This window comes from Macrobrachium nipponense, chromosome 12, assembly GCF_015104395.2.
Source record: "Macrobrachium nipponense isolate FS-2020 chromosome 12, ASM1510439v2, whole genome shotgun sequence".
In the NCBI taxonomy this organism is placed as follows: domain Eukaryota; kingdom Metazoa; phylum Arthropoda; class Malacostraca; order Decapoda; family Palaemonidae; genus Macrobrachium; species Macrobrachium nipponense.
In genome coordinates, this window is record NC_087205.1 from 89,115,814 (window position 1) to 89,132,879 (window position 17,066).

The 17,066-nt window shown below is 35.6% G+C and overlaps 1 protein-coding gene across 2 annotated transcripts in view; it reads right to left on the bottom strand.

Moving 5' to 3' along the window:
• Positions 1-3,954: 3,954 nt before the first annotated feature.
• LOC135224641 (alpha-L-iduronidase-like) overlaps positions 3,955-17,066 on the bottom strand; it is a 38,727-nt gene continuing 25,615 nt past the window's right edge. Inside the window, exons 12-14 of one of the 2 annotated variants that reach the window (XM_064263855.1) lie at positions 16,597-16,673; positions 8,023-8,141; positions 3,955-6,768 (exon numbers count right to left, since the gene is read on the bottom strand). In XM_064263855.1, coding sequence (XP_064119925.1) covers positions 6,674-6,768; positions 8,023-8,141; positions 16,597-16,673 — 291 coding nt within the window. In that variant the 3' untranslated portion in view covers positions 3,955-6,673. The remainder of the gene's footprint in view (positions 6,769-8,022; positions 8,142-16,596; positions 16,674-17,066) is intronic. The other variant, XM_064263854.1, reaches the window with a different exon arrangement.

Genomic DNA, 17,066 nt, shown 5'->3' on the forward strand with positions numbered 1-17,066 from the left:
CGGACAGATAAAAAAACGTAAAGAAAAAAACTGGGGAATGGAAAATAAGGAATTATATTTCACTTATAGATATTACTTTGTCGTCTGTAAATGGCTTTTATTATATAAAGCGTAAGCGTACTCTCAGTGGCTGTCCTATTGTTACTATTATAACTAGAATAAAACAAGACATTTGTGTGTAAAAATAGGAGATTAACTAACAAAACGATCCCTCACAGAACAGAAGCCCCATATATATATATAAAGAGAGAGAGAGAGAGAGAGAGAGAGAGAGAGAGAGAGAGAGAGAGAGAGCATAAAATACAGAAGAATATAACACATTAACAATCATAAACCAGGAAAATCGCCACCATATATACGTTCAACATAGAAATGTGAAGATACTGAATAAGATAGGATTGAAGGTCGCTTTAGAGCAGCATTAGTTTCCTAAGCTTTGGAGCATCCGCATCCATAAAAATGCCAGTAAGACTATTCTGCAGTTTTACTGTCAAGGCCTAGGCGAATGACAGTCCTTAGGTACTCGGCACTGTGACATCATGAAACCCGGGTTGTCAGCGTTCCCAAAGCAAGTAAAACGCACTAAATTGAGGCAAAATGTCCATACCTAACCCGTGGGGGGAAAAATAAATAAATAACTTCGGGCGTCGGTCTAAGGAAATAAGGAACTGCCGTTTTGAGCAATTAAATCTAACCACGAGGGTGTTGACATCGAGACACAGAACGTCCTACTAACGGTAGCGCGAAAGATGTGGAGTATGGTACCAACTATTAACTCGTTATGCCTAGGAAGCTTTCCGATCATTGCCTAGTTTAGCAGTAGTATTCTATGATTTATTTATATATTTATTTTGTTTTACTTTTGCTAAAAAAAAAAAAAGTTTATGGTCGAACTCAGACCAAATATTTAGAATTAACAAGAACTGTGTTACCTATCCATAAAAATCATGAGGTGGCAAATGTTCAACCCATCCCATTGCCTAATACACCGCTTTATGATCATTTACCCAATTTAATACTTTAACTTTTAAAGTGACCGTTGCCAGAAACATTAAAACAAAATATCCCAAAGCGCTAAGCAATGGAACACCCGCAGAACACCAGCTACAGTTCCTAGATAACAGTCACTCGCAGAAATTCGTGCAGATCAAGTACATGTCCTTAAACTATTACGTTAAGGTCACATTATATTTACGACTAACAATAGTCTTATGTTAACCAAATCAAATGCTAGTTGAACTTTTCGTATGAGAATTCAATAGCAAAGTCAGTCGTTCTAAGTCGGACAATACACGTTAAACGACTGCATTGATTGATCGATTTATGAATGTTCGGTCTAATGACCTGGCGCTGGAACCGTTAGGTTATTCAGTACCACTAAACGCATACATTGGTAGACATCGTCCGTGACAACAGCTCGTTGTTTGGCTGTTCAGCTGTCCCCCTCCCCTCCCCTCCCCCCTTCTTCTCTCTCTCTCTCTCTCTCTCTCTCTGAGACTGAATACAATTTTGAATATTAACATCAAACTTGGAAATTCGAAACAATCTCACAACTCGTGTTGATTGTTGTTCTAGAGTAATCCCATAACGAAACAAATAAACAAACATACTAATAGAACTTGCAACAACAACCCAATTGAGATATGTATTTTCCTGTTGGACTCAAATGTCTATTTTTAGTCAATCTAATGTCAGAATGAAGACTAAACAGATGTTAAGAAATGGTCAAGATAAAGTTGGTCTAATCCAGAGTCACGAAGAACCAGAATTCACTTAGAGAGAGAGAGAGAGGAAGAGAGTGAGAGGGGAGAGAGGAGAGAGAGGAGAGGAGAGAGAGAGAGAGAGAGAGAGAGAGAGAGAGAGAGAGAGAGAGAGAGAGAGAGAGAGAGAGAAAATTTATTTTGGCTTGCAAATTAATCTGCGTCAAAACATATCATCGGTGGAGGAAAGTAAATAAGGAGAACAGGAGAGTTTCACTTAATAGTTTTCTTTCATCTACCTTCTTCAGCTTGAGTCAAAGCTTATCTCTCTCATTACCTCCTCTTACCTGGAAATTAATGACCCCTTCACACGATAGTTGTGTATTGATTACGAGTGTTTTTTGTGACCTTTTTTTTCCCGAGGGTGGGATGTTATTTTTCATCCCCAAACCTGTATTTTATCTTAATTTACTATTCGCAAGTTTAAATTAGTAAATATTCCGGTGCTTCATAAACTAATGACTGAATGTGTAATTTTCTGAATTCTGCTTCCAATTATTGCTCTAAAATAATACAATAATAACAGACGCACGATGTGATTGAATATTAATATATTCAAAATTGCTGGCTATTCTGAAAATTAGCACCAATTTACCTGCCCATTTGAGGTCTGACTTAAACATTTCTTGTTGTACAACGTTAAATAGTTTATCTCCGATGTAGTACAAGTACATAATTCTGTTAAAACATCATGGGGTATTAAATTCCTTATGATCCGAAGCTGAATCCAGCTAGATCTCAAAGCAACTCATACGAAGCTTGTTTACTATGAATCAACAATCGTATATGTGTGTGTATGCATTTTTATACGAATGCATGTAGCCTACGTGTCCGATGATAATTATTCTCTAATTGTTAGCGTGCATCAAAAGCAAATTCCTTGACTTCGGATCATATTTAACTAACTAATAAATACACCAATTGTTAGAACAATAAATTTGCAATCAGTGATAATCAGTTTTCAGTGAATAGCTATGGTTACCACGGTCTGCAGCGTAGGAGGTAACTTGTCAGAAAATTTCTACGTACTAGCGTGTTAATAATACTCTATCTGACTGAATTCCATCTTGTCACGGGATGACTTTGCCCCCTTCCCACTACAATATGTACACAATTAGTGACACTAATGGCAAAGGGAATTTCAGATTAAGGAAAGGTCACAATAACATCCACAGCTGATGAAATGTTAATAGAAAGTTAAAAAAAAAAAAAAAAAAAAAAAAAATTAGCCTCTCGACTGATCAAATATGTCTGATAAGGGCTGAACCAAACAAAAGTGTTAGTAAAATAGGTGAAAAATACGAGAAAATTTCAACACCTATGGGGAGGGGGGCACTAGTTCATTCTCATATCCTAATGCATTCTTGTATCTAGACAGCCTATACTTTCTCAGATATTAGGATTAAAATCAAAATATTTAACCTCGTCAGGTAATGAAGTAAAGACCTCAAAATTACAGACTCCGAAACCTTGGTAGTATCCTAACCCCTAGGATAGGTTACTTTACGGTATCTAGTCAATGTAACGTTTATAACCTCAAATTAACCAAACATTGCAAACGCAATGCCGTGCAATTTCCCAAACATGATTATTGTATATTAATCTTTCAAAACCTATGTTTAATAGCCACAAATTTGCTTTTCAGTGAAAGAGTAAAATTTACATAACGATTATCTGCTGGTAGTTACGCACACATCCACACAAAGTAATCTCCTACTATACTCTGGTTTTTTTTCATCTGTCCATTCGCCTGTGGTGTTTTTGTATGGTAACACTGCGTCCCGGGCTCTAGATAGTTACGCTGTGTAAGTTTTAGGTAAATAAAAGGATATTGGGTGTACATTTGCAACTGAAAAGTGTTTTAATAATTTACTGTATGCGAATTACACCGTTAATATTCGAAATAGGATATTGTTATTATTGTTGAATGCAAGCTGAATGTAACTATCTAAAGCCCGGGACGCAGTGTTACCATACAAAAACACCACAGGCGGATGGACAGATGGAAAAAAACCGAGTATAGGCAAAAATGTGTAGCCGTGGTATTCCGACTAATACTGCACATCAGTCAAGCTTCCTTGGCCTTACCGAATTGCCCATTCTCTCTCGCTGTAATCCTTTGTTGCTAATGGAATGATCAATAGTTTAGGCAAACAAAAAAATCTAATTTTAAAAAGCCTTAAAGATCTTTAATACCCAAATTTACCACAGATACTGTAAAAGTATAGTTTCTGGGGAAAAATATGACGAACATAATCCGGAAGTTTCAACGCCAAGCCTATATCGACTGATATAATGTTAATAATAATAGTAATTCACAATCATTTGTTCGTTGAAACATGTACTACCCTGAAAACGGAGATTTACAAACCAATCTTTTCTAAAAGCGAAAGATTCGCAAGCATTTATAAACCTCAGTTGATTCCATGGTAACACGTTCCGTCAATCGTTCACATTCAGATTATTTTGGGGAAAACAATAAACGCCGATAATGGCCTGTTAATAACCAATTTTTACATAAAACTCTATTAACAATAAGGGTCGAAAAGTTCAATATCTGAATCTTAAACATCATTCTTAGTAATTAACACAGTGCAACTGGCCTAATTTAGAATAGGCTAATGAAATATATAGCCCAAACTGCCTTTACACCATTACCTCATTTTGGGAGGGGGGAGGGGAGCTGGCTAAACGGTTAGCATTGCTTCTGGAACCAATTTATCCAGGGGTTTATGTAGTTTTTTTTTTTTTTCCTCTTTACCGTGACATAATTATTTAAGTCCAAGTATGCACACATGGAAAAAAACATTGAGGGTAAGCTACATAAGTTTATGTAGGCAGTAACAGGTACTCACTTCAACAGGTATCAAGAATAATTTATTTTCTGTAACGGATGGAAGGATGGTGCTTAGACTAACGCTTGACAACGGCAATGGCAGCTTGAACTACTTCAACACAGTTGGCCTACCCGGCAGGGTAGCCCTCAAGTCAGTTCAGTCACTACACTTAGAACAATCACAACAAAAGTTCTATCTTTACGGACCAAAGAAGGAAAGGGGGCTTTGAATTGTCATTATTTTGCCTGTCTAGTATCAGAATGGTAATCATTGCACTGACGACTGACCTCAAAGCTATATCATTGAACTTAAAGAACAGTGAGCACTTGTAACCCAACCGAGTGGCTGTACATCACCTCCTCCACGAGGAGACTGGAGACGGAGAGTCGAATCACTGTGTCAGGTTTTCTGAAGGCAACTAGAAACAAGGTAAATGATATTTTGGTCTTCAGTTACTATGTCGTGAATCAGTGGTAATTTACAGAAACATAATTCTTCATCGAAAAAATAAATAAATTTTCAATAATTCCAGTACCTACTGGATAATTGTCGCCGTACGCTCTTCACCGAATGACAGAAACTTCGAAACAATCAAACTGGGGAAATCGGTTGTTAAACTGCGTACGAAAGGTAAGTTTTCTGTTCATAATGCATGTCGTATAATAAGGTTGTATATTACAATTACAAAGACTTTAAGTTTTATTCAATCAATTACATGATGAAAACGAGATATTCTCATGAGAACGATACTTCTTTTTCGCTGACACAGACACCAATAATGGGATGAGGGGATGAGTAACTCAATACGTTGCCAGTACCCGATCCGATATAACAAGGATAACTGTAGAGGGTGACAGAACTTGTAAGGGCAGTTGAGAACGGAAGCAGATATACAATTACAGTACCTATTTTCCATTAGCTAAATAAAAACGAATGCTATGATGCACCTTTCTTAACTCATTACGTACATTCCCAAGTGTAATTGATTGTGATCAATATGTAGGCCTAAGCATATCGATACGTTTCCTGTTGTTTCTTTACGTTATTATTATTTGTTCTGTCTCATCACATTTTTCCAAGTGCTGAATGTTACTGAATATGAATTTTATATCTGAGCTTATTATTATATTATTAGTTGTAATAGTAGTAATCTGTTTACCAGTTGAGCATTCAGCCTTATCAAATATCAGCCTATGCTTCTCAGTTCAATACAACACCATCGCTAATAATAGCTCCACAAAAAACTGAATGCATTGATAAAGCAAGGCAATCATGCATAGCAGTCGAGGAAGGAGTTTCCAAACAAAGTCATTATTTGTGAAGGAAAATAGAACGAAAACATTTTAATCTTATGATAAAAATCTCGACGTCAGTCGAGGAGAAAAACGTTAGTTTTGTGTCGAGTTTTTCTTGTGGCAAAAACGATCTCCAAAAGGCTATAGTCTCCTACTCTGGTTGAAGGCGGAGTCTCAGCCTTCACTTTATTTGTGAGAACAGCTTTAATTTTCTTTTTAAATGAGGGAACTTCTTAGTGGGATTTTTTATGCAGGGTTTCTCTTTTTATGAATGAATGTTATGATAGTTTTCCACTGATTTTATTCCTTTCCTTGCTACGCAATGTTCCAAAGGTCACTTGCACTTGATTTACCGTGGAAATGTTTTTTTATACCTTCCACTTGACTGCTATCTGAAACTGTTTTAACAATTAAAACTCATCCCATCTTGCATAAAAAAACACATCCTGTCAACAATTATGCAATGAACCTTTCAAAGATGATACTGAAGGAGAAATATTTTAATGTACCAAAAATGTATGAGCTGTTCTTTTATCTTTGTCTTGAATATCCTTCAAAAACTGTAGCTTCTCCACTCTCCATTCAAAAATACTGTTGTTTGTACTTCACAAAATACTGAGAACACTTCTTAGTATATTATATAATAGCTCGTTTTCGCGATCGAAAAATAAGGTTATAATTTTAAAATGTAGGTGTCTCAAAAATATATTAATACATAGACGCTGAATAATTTCCAACTCTGCTTCCATGAAATCTTGCAACACTTTGCTGTTCAGGAGGCTCACACACTATGGTAGAAGGGCTCTGAGAAGGCGCCTGTGGAACCCCAGTACGTCACAACCCTCACACGATACCATCCGTCAACTTTTGCACTTCCTGCAAGAGTAAATAAATAAGTCATTGGTCATAGTCTGTCGCACATCTGAGTGTTATAAGTAATATAGAAGTACGGTGTTTAAGTCTAGGAACAAACTGATGTATTCTATGGTAATTAACCTCTTTCCGGTTCCCAACACATAAAATTCTGCCATTGCTTTCGCAAACAAAAGATTCCCGCTGGATTTTGTGGGAAGGACCAGCAGAGGGCCTCTCCCTCAACCTGGGCACTATAAGCAGATCCAGGGCAGGTTGCACCTGGGCACGTGCCCTTCCCCCGCCCCAACCCCATGAAAAATAATGACAAAATAATAACATTGAAGATTTAGATAATAACATAAATGAGATACAAAAATGGGGAAAAAATTAAAAATCCATTATAGAAATAATAACAGCTTGAGAAAAAAAAATAATAACAATAATCTTAAGATAATAATATAGATATCTTTATGGCGTTGGCTTAAAATCTGAATCAAAAATGCCTTATCTCAATATTGGTGTAAATTAGTTTTATAAGTAGAAACAATATTCAAAGTTTTTTTTTCTTTTTTGTCATTACATCCAAAAATATGCTAACGTATGACCCAACGGTTGTATAGGACTGACATAAATCTGCTTAATCTAAACCAACCATCCATTGCAAAATTACTTTGACCCTAATAACAACAATGAGTTAATGGATAAAACAGCGGTTAATAAATGTAATTAAAAACAGGTGTTCATCTTCTCTTTGGAACATAAGCCTTGAAATTAAGGTAAGTTAAAGGATATCATAGGTGTTGTAAAACGATATACACCACAGGCACAAACACATTATACACGCACACACTCGCACACGTCACACATACACACACACACACACACATATATATATATATATATATATGTAATATATATATATATATACATATCTATATATACATTATAGATTATAATATATATTACATTAATTATTTATATATATATATTATAGATGTATTGTGTATGTATAGGGTGTCCATAAAGTCCCAGTGCTATCACAAGTATTTATTGCTCAGAATGGTACTGGGACTTTATGGACACCCTGTATAATATATATGTATTAGTATATATACGTATCTTAGTATTATAATAAAATATCAATCTTAACTCTGCATATCTGTCACGTCTTCCTCATTTCCTCATTCACTCTCACATTAAAAGCACATTAAACATTTTTTCCCTCCCGTATTCTTCTGGACATACCCCGATCACTCCCAGAAACTCAGTGATTACCTGATATCTCCGGTAAGGAATACGTGTAATTGTTATCAGTGACATCCTGGTTGCTGATGGTTTGATATGGACCATTTTTGTCGGTCTGGCTTCTCTGCACCTCGTAATACCAAACGCACCTGCGGAACACATTAAGACATGCAGATAGTGACTAATATACTGCAATAATAATGACTGTTCGGTAAGTAGTAGTATTAATTCGGAAATACAACTTTTCATGGTAATTTTTTTGGACATAGGAATTTTCAGTCAACGCTACTCAAGATATATATATATATATATATATATATATATATATATATATATATATATATATATATAATGTCAGAGAAAAATGACTGTACTCTACAATCAAATTAAAGTCCATATGGACGCGGAAGTCAACTGTTATGAAACGAGTTCAAGATAAATGGGTGGTGGTAGGTCCTTCTCTCATTGTATCACCTAAGTGGGTATAGATTCACCTGCATGATATATTTCTTATCTAAAAATCGAGTGTAAGTCTAAGAGAAAATACCATTATTCTTTCTAGTAATGTTGCTGGTAAGATGTATCTACCACATAGAGAAAAATGATAGATTTAGTTATATAGCCGCTACTGTAATAACAAAGAAAAAAAAATAGGCATAGTAATATGAAATTGAACCAAGAGCCCGCAAAACAGAACAATGAACTGAGACTTGACAATGCCTAGCAATTAGTTAAGAACATCAACAACTATCCCAATGAACCCTTTACCAGTACAATCGAAATGAATCAAGAATCAAACCACTGAACCGTAAAAGTGAATCATGAACTAAGCCAGCAAACTACATTCTTGACACCAAACGTAATAAAGAATGAATGCCTTGAACCGCAATCATAATTCCATGACGTGAACAAAAAACCAGCCTATCGTACAATATATAGAGCCATGCAAGTCAATCAAGAACAATAAACTGAACCATAACCTATAAATACAACACTAAAGAATAAACAAAACAACATAAAATATCGTACTAATATCTATGCTAAAACTGAAACATAACAGGGAATCATGGCCAGCAACCTTGAGCAAGAGCCGAGATCCACTGAAAACCGTAACAGTGGCTTGAAAACCACTCATGTCAAACTTGATACACTTAGTAAGAAAACAGTCAAAAGTGAGCCCTGTAATAAATAAAACAGTCAAAAGTGAGCCCTGTAATAAATAAAACAGTCAAAAGTGAGCCCTGTAATAAATAAAACAGTCAAAAGTGAGCCCTGTAATAAATAAAACAGTCAAAAGTGAGCCATGTAATAAATAAAGACATAATCTGATATACGGTAACCATGAATGATCCCAATGAACCCTAAATCAGTCATGAATATGAATCATGACAATGAAATAAGAGAGTCCGTCAACCGTAACCATAAACGTTTTCTATGCAAAGCAATACACTGAGCCACGCCCATGATTCGTGACAAAAGAACCCATATAGTGAAACTTGGTCATAAGCAGAAATCTAACATAGGCAGACAATTTACAGACGCAGTTTTCCCTTTTTTAGTGGGGAGACAAAATCAGGCTGTTAGATCTCCGGAAGGTAGAGGGTATCATAACCTAATTTAAGAAGTACAAGGATTCCTGTTAAAAGAAGCACAATTAGCAACAAATATCCGGAAGTCTCCTGCTCAAAACAATCCATTGCTAGTAAATTGTCCCCCGCCCCCAAATATCAGCACATGCTAATTATCCTTTCATTATCTCACCAGTCCACATTAGGCTTAATTCTGTGCTTCATGGTACAAACTGCTCTTTGACCTATGTTTTTATAAATCAGCACTTTCTAGCAGAAAATGGGTCACTGACTCATTATCCTGTCTAAACCCGTAAGAATGTCTGCCTCCAGTTGTTCTTATTATTTAGAATGCTATATTTGTTGGCCGAAGCTTAAAATATTATATTTCGTGATGTACTGGTTTAAAAGTATTAATATAAAAAAAAAAAAGTCCCTGACAAGATGTAATTTTTTTCTCTTCGTGTCGGTCGTAAAACACGCGAAACAGACCCCGCAAGGACCAGTGATGACTTTTGCAATACTACTATCTTTAAGGCTTCCTTAATAGAAGGATTTGGTTTTACAACATTGTTCCACAACATAAAAGAAACATGCAGCGTTCAATGAAACTCTACATGAAATTCGTATTCTAAATTAGAGACATTATCTCGCATAATACTTATAATGGAGAAACAAATCCACAGTTATGTAAATGTACATATATTTAAATTTAAAACTTTAAGGATAGTTTTCGGGAACGTTCGAAATGAAGGGGAATCGAACAGATTTCCGAAAGCTATCCTCAAAGTTTTAAGTTTAAATATATGTATATTTACGTAACTGTGGATTTGTTTCTCCATTTGAAGACTCGAGCTACTATGAGGATTTTTTTTTTTATTAATATCTATAATATCAAAATGCCATGCACAAGCTTTCCGAGACTTCAGAACACAAAACTGATGCTATCCAAAGGAAAACCTCAGAAGGAAAGCTTTCTTTTGTACTCTGACGAGGATTTTCTGGTCGTGAGCGGAGGCACTCGGCTTCTTCTTTAACGACCCTCTACGACTTTATTACTCTAGCCCTCTTAAGCCGGAGCCCTAAAAATCAAAACGTCTCCCGTATGCCGGGCCTGGTTTGGAGTGAGCGCGGAAGTGGAAAAAAATAATTTTTTCAAAAAATTACAGCGCGCGTACTTTTGAAGATTAAGAGTTCATTTTTGGCTCCTTTTTTTGTCATTGCCTGAAGTTTAGAATGCAACCATCAGAAATGAAAAATAATATCATTATCATATGTAAATAATGCGATATATGGTAGCGAAAAAAAAAAAATTCATACATAATTGTATTCAAATCACGCTGTGCAGAAAACGGTCATAGCTAACCAGTTACTTTTTTTTGTGTTGTATTGTACACTAAATTGCGATCATTTTGATATATAATACATTGTAAAACAATAATATTAACACCGGAAAAATATTATCACAAAAATGATGTACGAATTCGTAACGCGCGGACGCAAAAAAAATATTTTTTTCAAAATTCACCGTAATTCTAAATAATGTTCTAGAGACTTCCAATTTGTTTCAAAATTAAGACAAATGATTGAATATTACGATACTGTAAGAGTTTTAGATTAGAATTGCAGATTTCGACCATTTCGGACGAGTTAAATTTGACCGAATGTCGAAATTTTAATATATATATTTTTTCATATGCACATATTTCGAAGATGGAAAAAGCTACAACCTTCAATTATTTTTTATTGTATTCTTCATGAATTTGCGCACATTTTGATATATGAAACTCTATAAAAAGGCTAATATGAAAAGGAGCAAATATTAGGATAATGCCATGTACGTATTTCGGAGACTTGCGGCCGCGAATCGGCGCGCGGAGTGAAGGTAAAAATATATTTTTCAAAAATTCACCATAAATCACAATATTGTTTTAGAGACTTCAAATTTGTTTCAAAATGAAGAAACATGACGGAATATTACTAGGCCGTAAGAGTTTTAGCTTACAATTGCGTTTTTTCAACTATTTCGGTAGAGTCAAATTTGACCGAACGTGGTTTTTTTTTTTTTCTATTTATTCGTGATTTATATGCAAATATTTTCGAAAAAAGAGAAAAAGCTACAACCTTCAATCATTTTTAGTTGTATTCTACATGAAATTGCGCACATTTTCATATATAAAACTTTATGAAACAGCTAATTTTTAAATGGTGCAAACATTTCGACAATCGCACAAAAAAATTATGATTTTTTTCCGGACGAGTTTACCGCGCGAACGTAATTTTTTTTTTTTTTTCATAAATTCACCATAAATCAAAATATTGTGCTAGAGACTTCCAAGTCGTTGCAAATGAAGGTAAATGATTGAATATTACTAGAATATAAGAGTTTTAGCTAACAATTGCGTTTTTCGACCATTTCGGTAGAGTCAAAGCTGACCGAAAGTTGAAATTTTTGCACTTAACGTTATTTATATGAAAATATTTCAAAACTGATAAAAGCTACAACCATGGGTTGTCTTTTGTTGTATTGTGCATGAAATTGCGCACATTTCCATATATAAAACTTTATGTAACGGCAAATTTAAAAGGGTTTAAAAAAAACAAACATTAGGACAATCGCACGAAAAAATTTATCGGAAGACGTTAGCGCACGAACGTAAGGAAAAAGTTTTTCATAAATTCACCATAAATCGAAATATTGTGCTAGAGACGTCCAATTTGTTGCAAAATGAAGGCAAATGATTGAATATTACTATAATATAAGAATTTTAGCTTACAATTGCGTTTCTCGACCATTTCTGTAGAGTCAAGTTGACCGAAGGTTGAAATTTTTGCACTTATCGTTATTTATATGAAAATATTTCAAAATTGATAAAAGCTACAATCATGAGTATTTTTAGTTGTATTGTGCATGAAATTGCGCACATTTTCATATATAATACTTCATGTAAAGGATAATTTAAAATGGTGCAATAATTATGTCAAAGTGACGAAATAATTTCCGAGATGTGTCACTGATACTTTTTAGTGCGATAAGAAAGAAATTCGCGCTTGCGCGCCTGCGTAGCGATTATAACAAAACAACGCCTTGATCCGTGAACTCCCAGCATCCCCCAAGGCGCGTGATACAAAAATTTTCGGCTGGTAGGCCTATAAGTATTTTTCCGCGAATTTTTAAAAAAACTTTTTTGAGCCGCGTATGATACGTCCAATCGGCATACGGGAGACATTTTGACTCGACGTTTAATACGTCAATCGGCGTAAGAGGGCTAGATGCATAATCCGCCATGCCGAGAGAGAGAGAGAGAGAGGGCTGAACCCCCGACAACCCGACTTCCGCTCCTGAGAGTCCTAACCCGATCCTTTTTCGGGGTCACGTCCAAGCGTTACGGCCCAACTCCCCGTAATGGGGATACTGTATGGCGTTGGGGAACAATTGGGGCTTTGCGCTGTTCTCTGGGTCAGTCCCAGACACCAAGGAAAGTTATTCTTTCCTTTCGTCCAAAACGACTTATCCCTAATCGGAGACACAAGTAAGTAAGCGAGCAAACACGCAAACGTATGCGTGTGTGTGTGTGTGCATGTCTATATGAATGCAATTTGTAGGACATGAAAATCTTGATTGTGTCCTGTTACAAAGTCACAGAAATATTTCCGAAAAAATGCAATAAAATAAAAAAGAATGGAAGCTGGAAAAACAAAATTAATGGAGAGATGGAATCCCAGATGGCCTGATGGAAGTTTGCAAGAAGCAATTAACTAGAAAAAAAAATCAAAATTCGAGAGAATCCTCGCGATTAAATTAGCTTCACAACTTCTCAACTCAATTTCATCATCCTTTAATCTCAAAGTTTGCATTCTATCACTGCATTAACAGTCAAATTCATAAAACCTTCAAGTAAATAATAATAATACCTTATCTATGAAAGCCGTGCAGGTAAAAAGTCCCATAATGAATAATTAAAGGAAAATACATCACACGGTGGTTACTATTAAGATTATGACCAGCAACTCTCCTCTCGCGCTTAAATTACACCATCGTAAAGAACCGTGAAATAAAAGGCAAAGAAATCTGATTTTCCTTTAATTCAAAGGAATGCTTTTAATTGCCTACACAAATGAAACTAAATTACGAATACGTCTGAACTCAGTAACTAATATAAATTTTTCAATCTTATCTCCTCTGCATTTTAATGATTTTGTTACATTTATATCTATTTATTAATTAGTCCGTTTTTTTCATTTTTAAATAACTGAGATCTCTTCCTTTTTGCATTTCCATTTACCTGTTACTTCTTTCTAATAAACTCCATGTTCTTTGGAGTTTGCATTTCAAACCAAGTGCCCCTGTGGGCCTGTGCCATATGAATTGGGTTCATCTTCTGAATATAATAATAAGAATAATAATAATAATAATAATAATAATAATAATAATAATAATAATAATAATAATAATAAAATAATAATAATAATAATAATTTTGTCTTCTTGTAGGCCATTGTGATTTGAATTTTCTAAGGTAACCAGTTGATAAGACATCGAGTTATCTCCCATATTTAAAAAGACGAAATAAATCAGGTAAGAATGACTACAGGGCAAAATGGCGTACTAAATTACTGAATCTAGACTGCCTGCCAAACTGCCTCTCCAGGAACACAATTAACCATTTAAACCTCATTCGATGCCGTCGAGCGGTACTTAAACCTGGCCAGATGAGAGGGGGGAAATGATAATAAGGAGAGCCGAAGGTCGTCTGGGCACTAGTTTTCCCGTGAACATTTTCGGTTGCAAACGTTAGTTTCTTTAGATTTTGCTCTGGACCAGATTTCGAAAGATTTTCGATATGCAGATTAACTGACTAGAATCATTACACGTTCTATCGAATATCCAGATTTCGTCAGAATTTTGATATGCAGATTAATGGACTAGAATCACTGGACGTTCCATCGAATATCCAGATTTGGAGAGATATTTTTGTATACAGATTAACTGAGTCGACTCACTACAGAGAATAGAACAGAATATAGAATTTAGACCAGAGGAAAATCGCTGGGACCTATGAGGTCATACAGTGCTTAAAGGGAAATTGGCAGTAAGAAGGTTGAAGAGTGTAAAAAGTATATCTCAGTTTGACCAGACCACTGAGCTGATTAACAGCTCTCCAGGGCTGTTCCAAAGGATTAGATTTTTTTTTTTTTTTTTTTTTTTTTTTTTTTATACGTGGCTAGGAACCAATTGGTTTCTTAGTAACGGGACCTACAGCTTATTGTGGGATCCGAACTACATTATTTCGAGAAATGAATTTCTGATGACCAGAAATAAATTCCTCTGATTCCTCACTGAGCGGCCGTGGGAAGCGAACTCTGGCTACCAAATTGATAGTCGAGCACGGAACCCACTCGTCCAGTGAGTTTGTTTGTTTGTATGGTGTTTTTACGTTGCATGGAACCAGTGGTTAATCAGCAACGGGACCAACGGCTTTACGTGACTTCCGAACCACGTCGAGAGTAAACTTCTGTCACCAGAAATACGCATCTCTCAGACCTCAATGGAATGCCCGAGAATCGAACTCGCGGCCACCGAGGTGGCAGGGCAAGACTCGTCCAGTGAGGAACTTTGAGAAGTGTAACAGGAGGAAAACCTCGCAGTTGCATTAGGAAACAATTATAAGAGAGGGTGAAAAGTCAGATGGAAGAAAGAGAATATGAACGGAGGTACAGTAAGATAATTGAATAGAGGTTGCAGCTGGGGGCCAAAGGGCCGCTGCAAAGACAAAGCCTCGCTGAATATTTATCCTCTGGAGTCTTAATAAACTAGGCCCACATTTCTCTCTCTCTCTCTCTCTCTCTCTCTCTCTCTCTCTCTCTCTTTATCAGTACCGCCCTGGGGCTCCCATTCTTGATCCAGGTGTCCCTTGGTCCCCCACGTCTTCGCTGTCTTTGATGCGTTTAGAGGGGTACTATATCAAGTATTAAGGAACCCTACACTTCACAAGCCTTTGACTGTGTTGTATATAATAACATCAAAGGAAGAAAGGGGGACTGAATGAGCCAACCGCATTGTTTAATTATTAATACACCCAAGTCAGTGTACTTGGAATGAAAATACTATTTCATATCTATAAAATCCATGATATCAACAATTCCAATCAAAATACAGTTATCACGGAAGGAATTATTGTTATGATCTTTGATTTATGACTTAGACAAGTGCGCAGTCTCAATATTCTGTTGTACCTGTTTTGATGTCAAAACTTTTCCAAAAATTGCCAGATTTTTCCCTCTGAATATTCTGCATTCTATACGAACTGGATATGAGAGACTGCAGAATTGTTCTTGTTCTCAGCCCACTGACTGTTAGTTTCCAAAACGCATGATTAAAACGGAAAAGAGAGAGAGAGAGAGAGAGAGAGAGAGAGAGAGAGAGAGAGAGAGAGAGAGAGAGACTAGCGCACCCCCTTGTTTGTTTCTATGAGTGAATGAGAGGAAGAAAAAGGTATTGGACCATGTGCAATGTTTCTTGGTATTCAGAGATGAGCATGATTGCAGAAAGACCTCACGGAGTTCTTGCTTGCATGGGTGGAAGTTACAATCTTTATAGAGGGACACGTCTACCATAAAAACGTGCTAAAATATTTTGGTCTACAAGTTATGGAACGCTTCATTTATTTCCCTACATCACTGCTTCGTAAAACATACAACACCTGAGTCTTGAAAGCTGAAAACTGAATTTGTCAAGAAAAGTCAGATGAGAAAACTAATCAAGAGCTTGCCCATTAATTTTTGTTTTTTATGTTTGGTTGTTTCGACTACAGTGCTCCACAAAACTATAAAGCTTTTTCTAGATCCAGTTAAACCATGAAAATCGAAAATCTTGCTTTAGGATTTGCAAAACGTATAAATCAAACTACCTAACAATAATCAGACTTTAAAAAGTATAGTGCCTGACCTATAGTGTTCGGTGCTGATAAGATGCTAAAAATAAAGAAGAAAATTTTTTCAACTGAATAAAATAAAAACAGCTAAATTCAACTTACCTGGTAGAGATGAGGGCATCAGACCACGTGATCAGGACGTCAGCACTCGTTATGCTGATAGTGCTGACATTAGTCACCTGGAATATGATTTGTTTTTCACTGTTAAACTGAAAATTTAGTGAATGCGTGCATAAGGGAAATACTTCTGTATTTCTATACTGTGTATGCTGCTGGTTATACATATTTATACATTTATACGAATATATATATATATATACACATATACATATATATACACATATACTATATATATAGTACGTATATACATACAGATACCATATATATATATATATATATATATATATATATATATATATATATATATATCATGCTTTAAAGTCAACTTCAGTTCCGACACGCCTCTTAAAATCATGTGATAATACCTTTAAATGAGAAACCAGAAATACAGAGAGAAAAGATACACCAAAAATTAATACAGAATTTGGATTGAAAAAGGGAAGAAAGTTCAC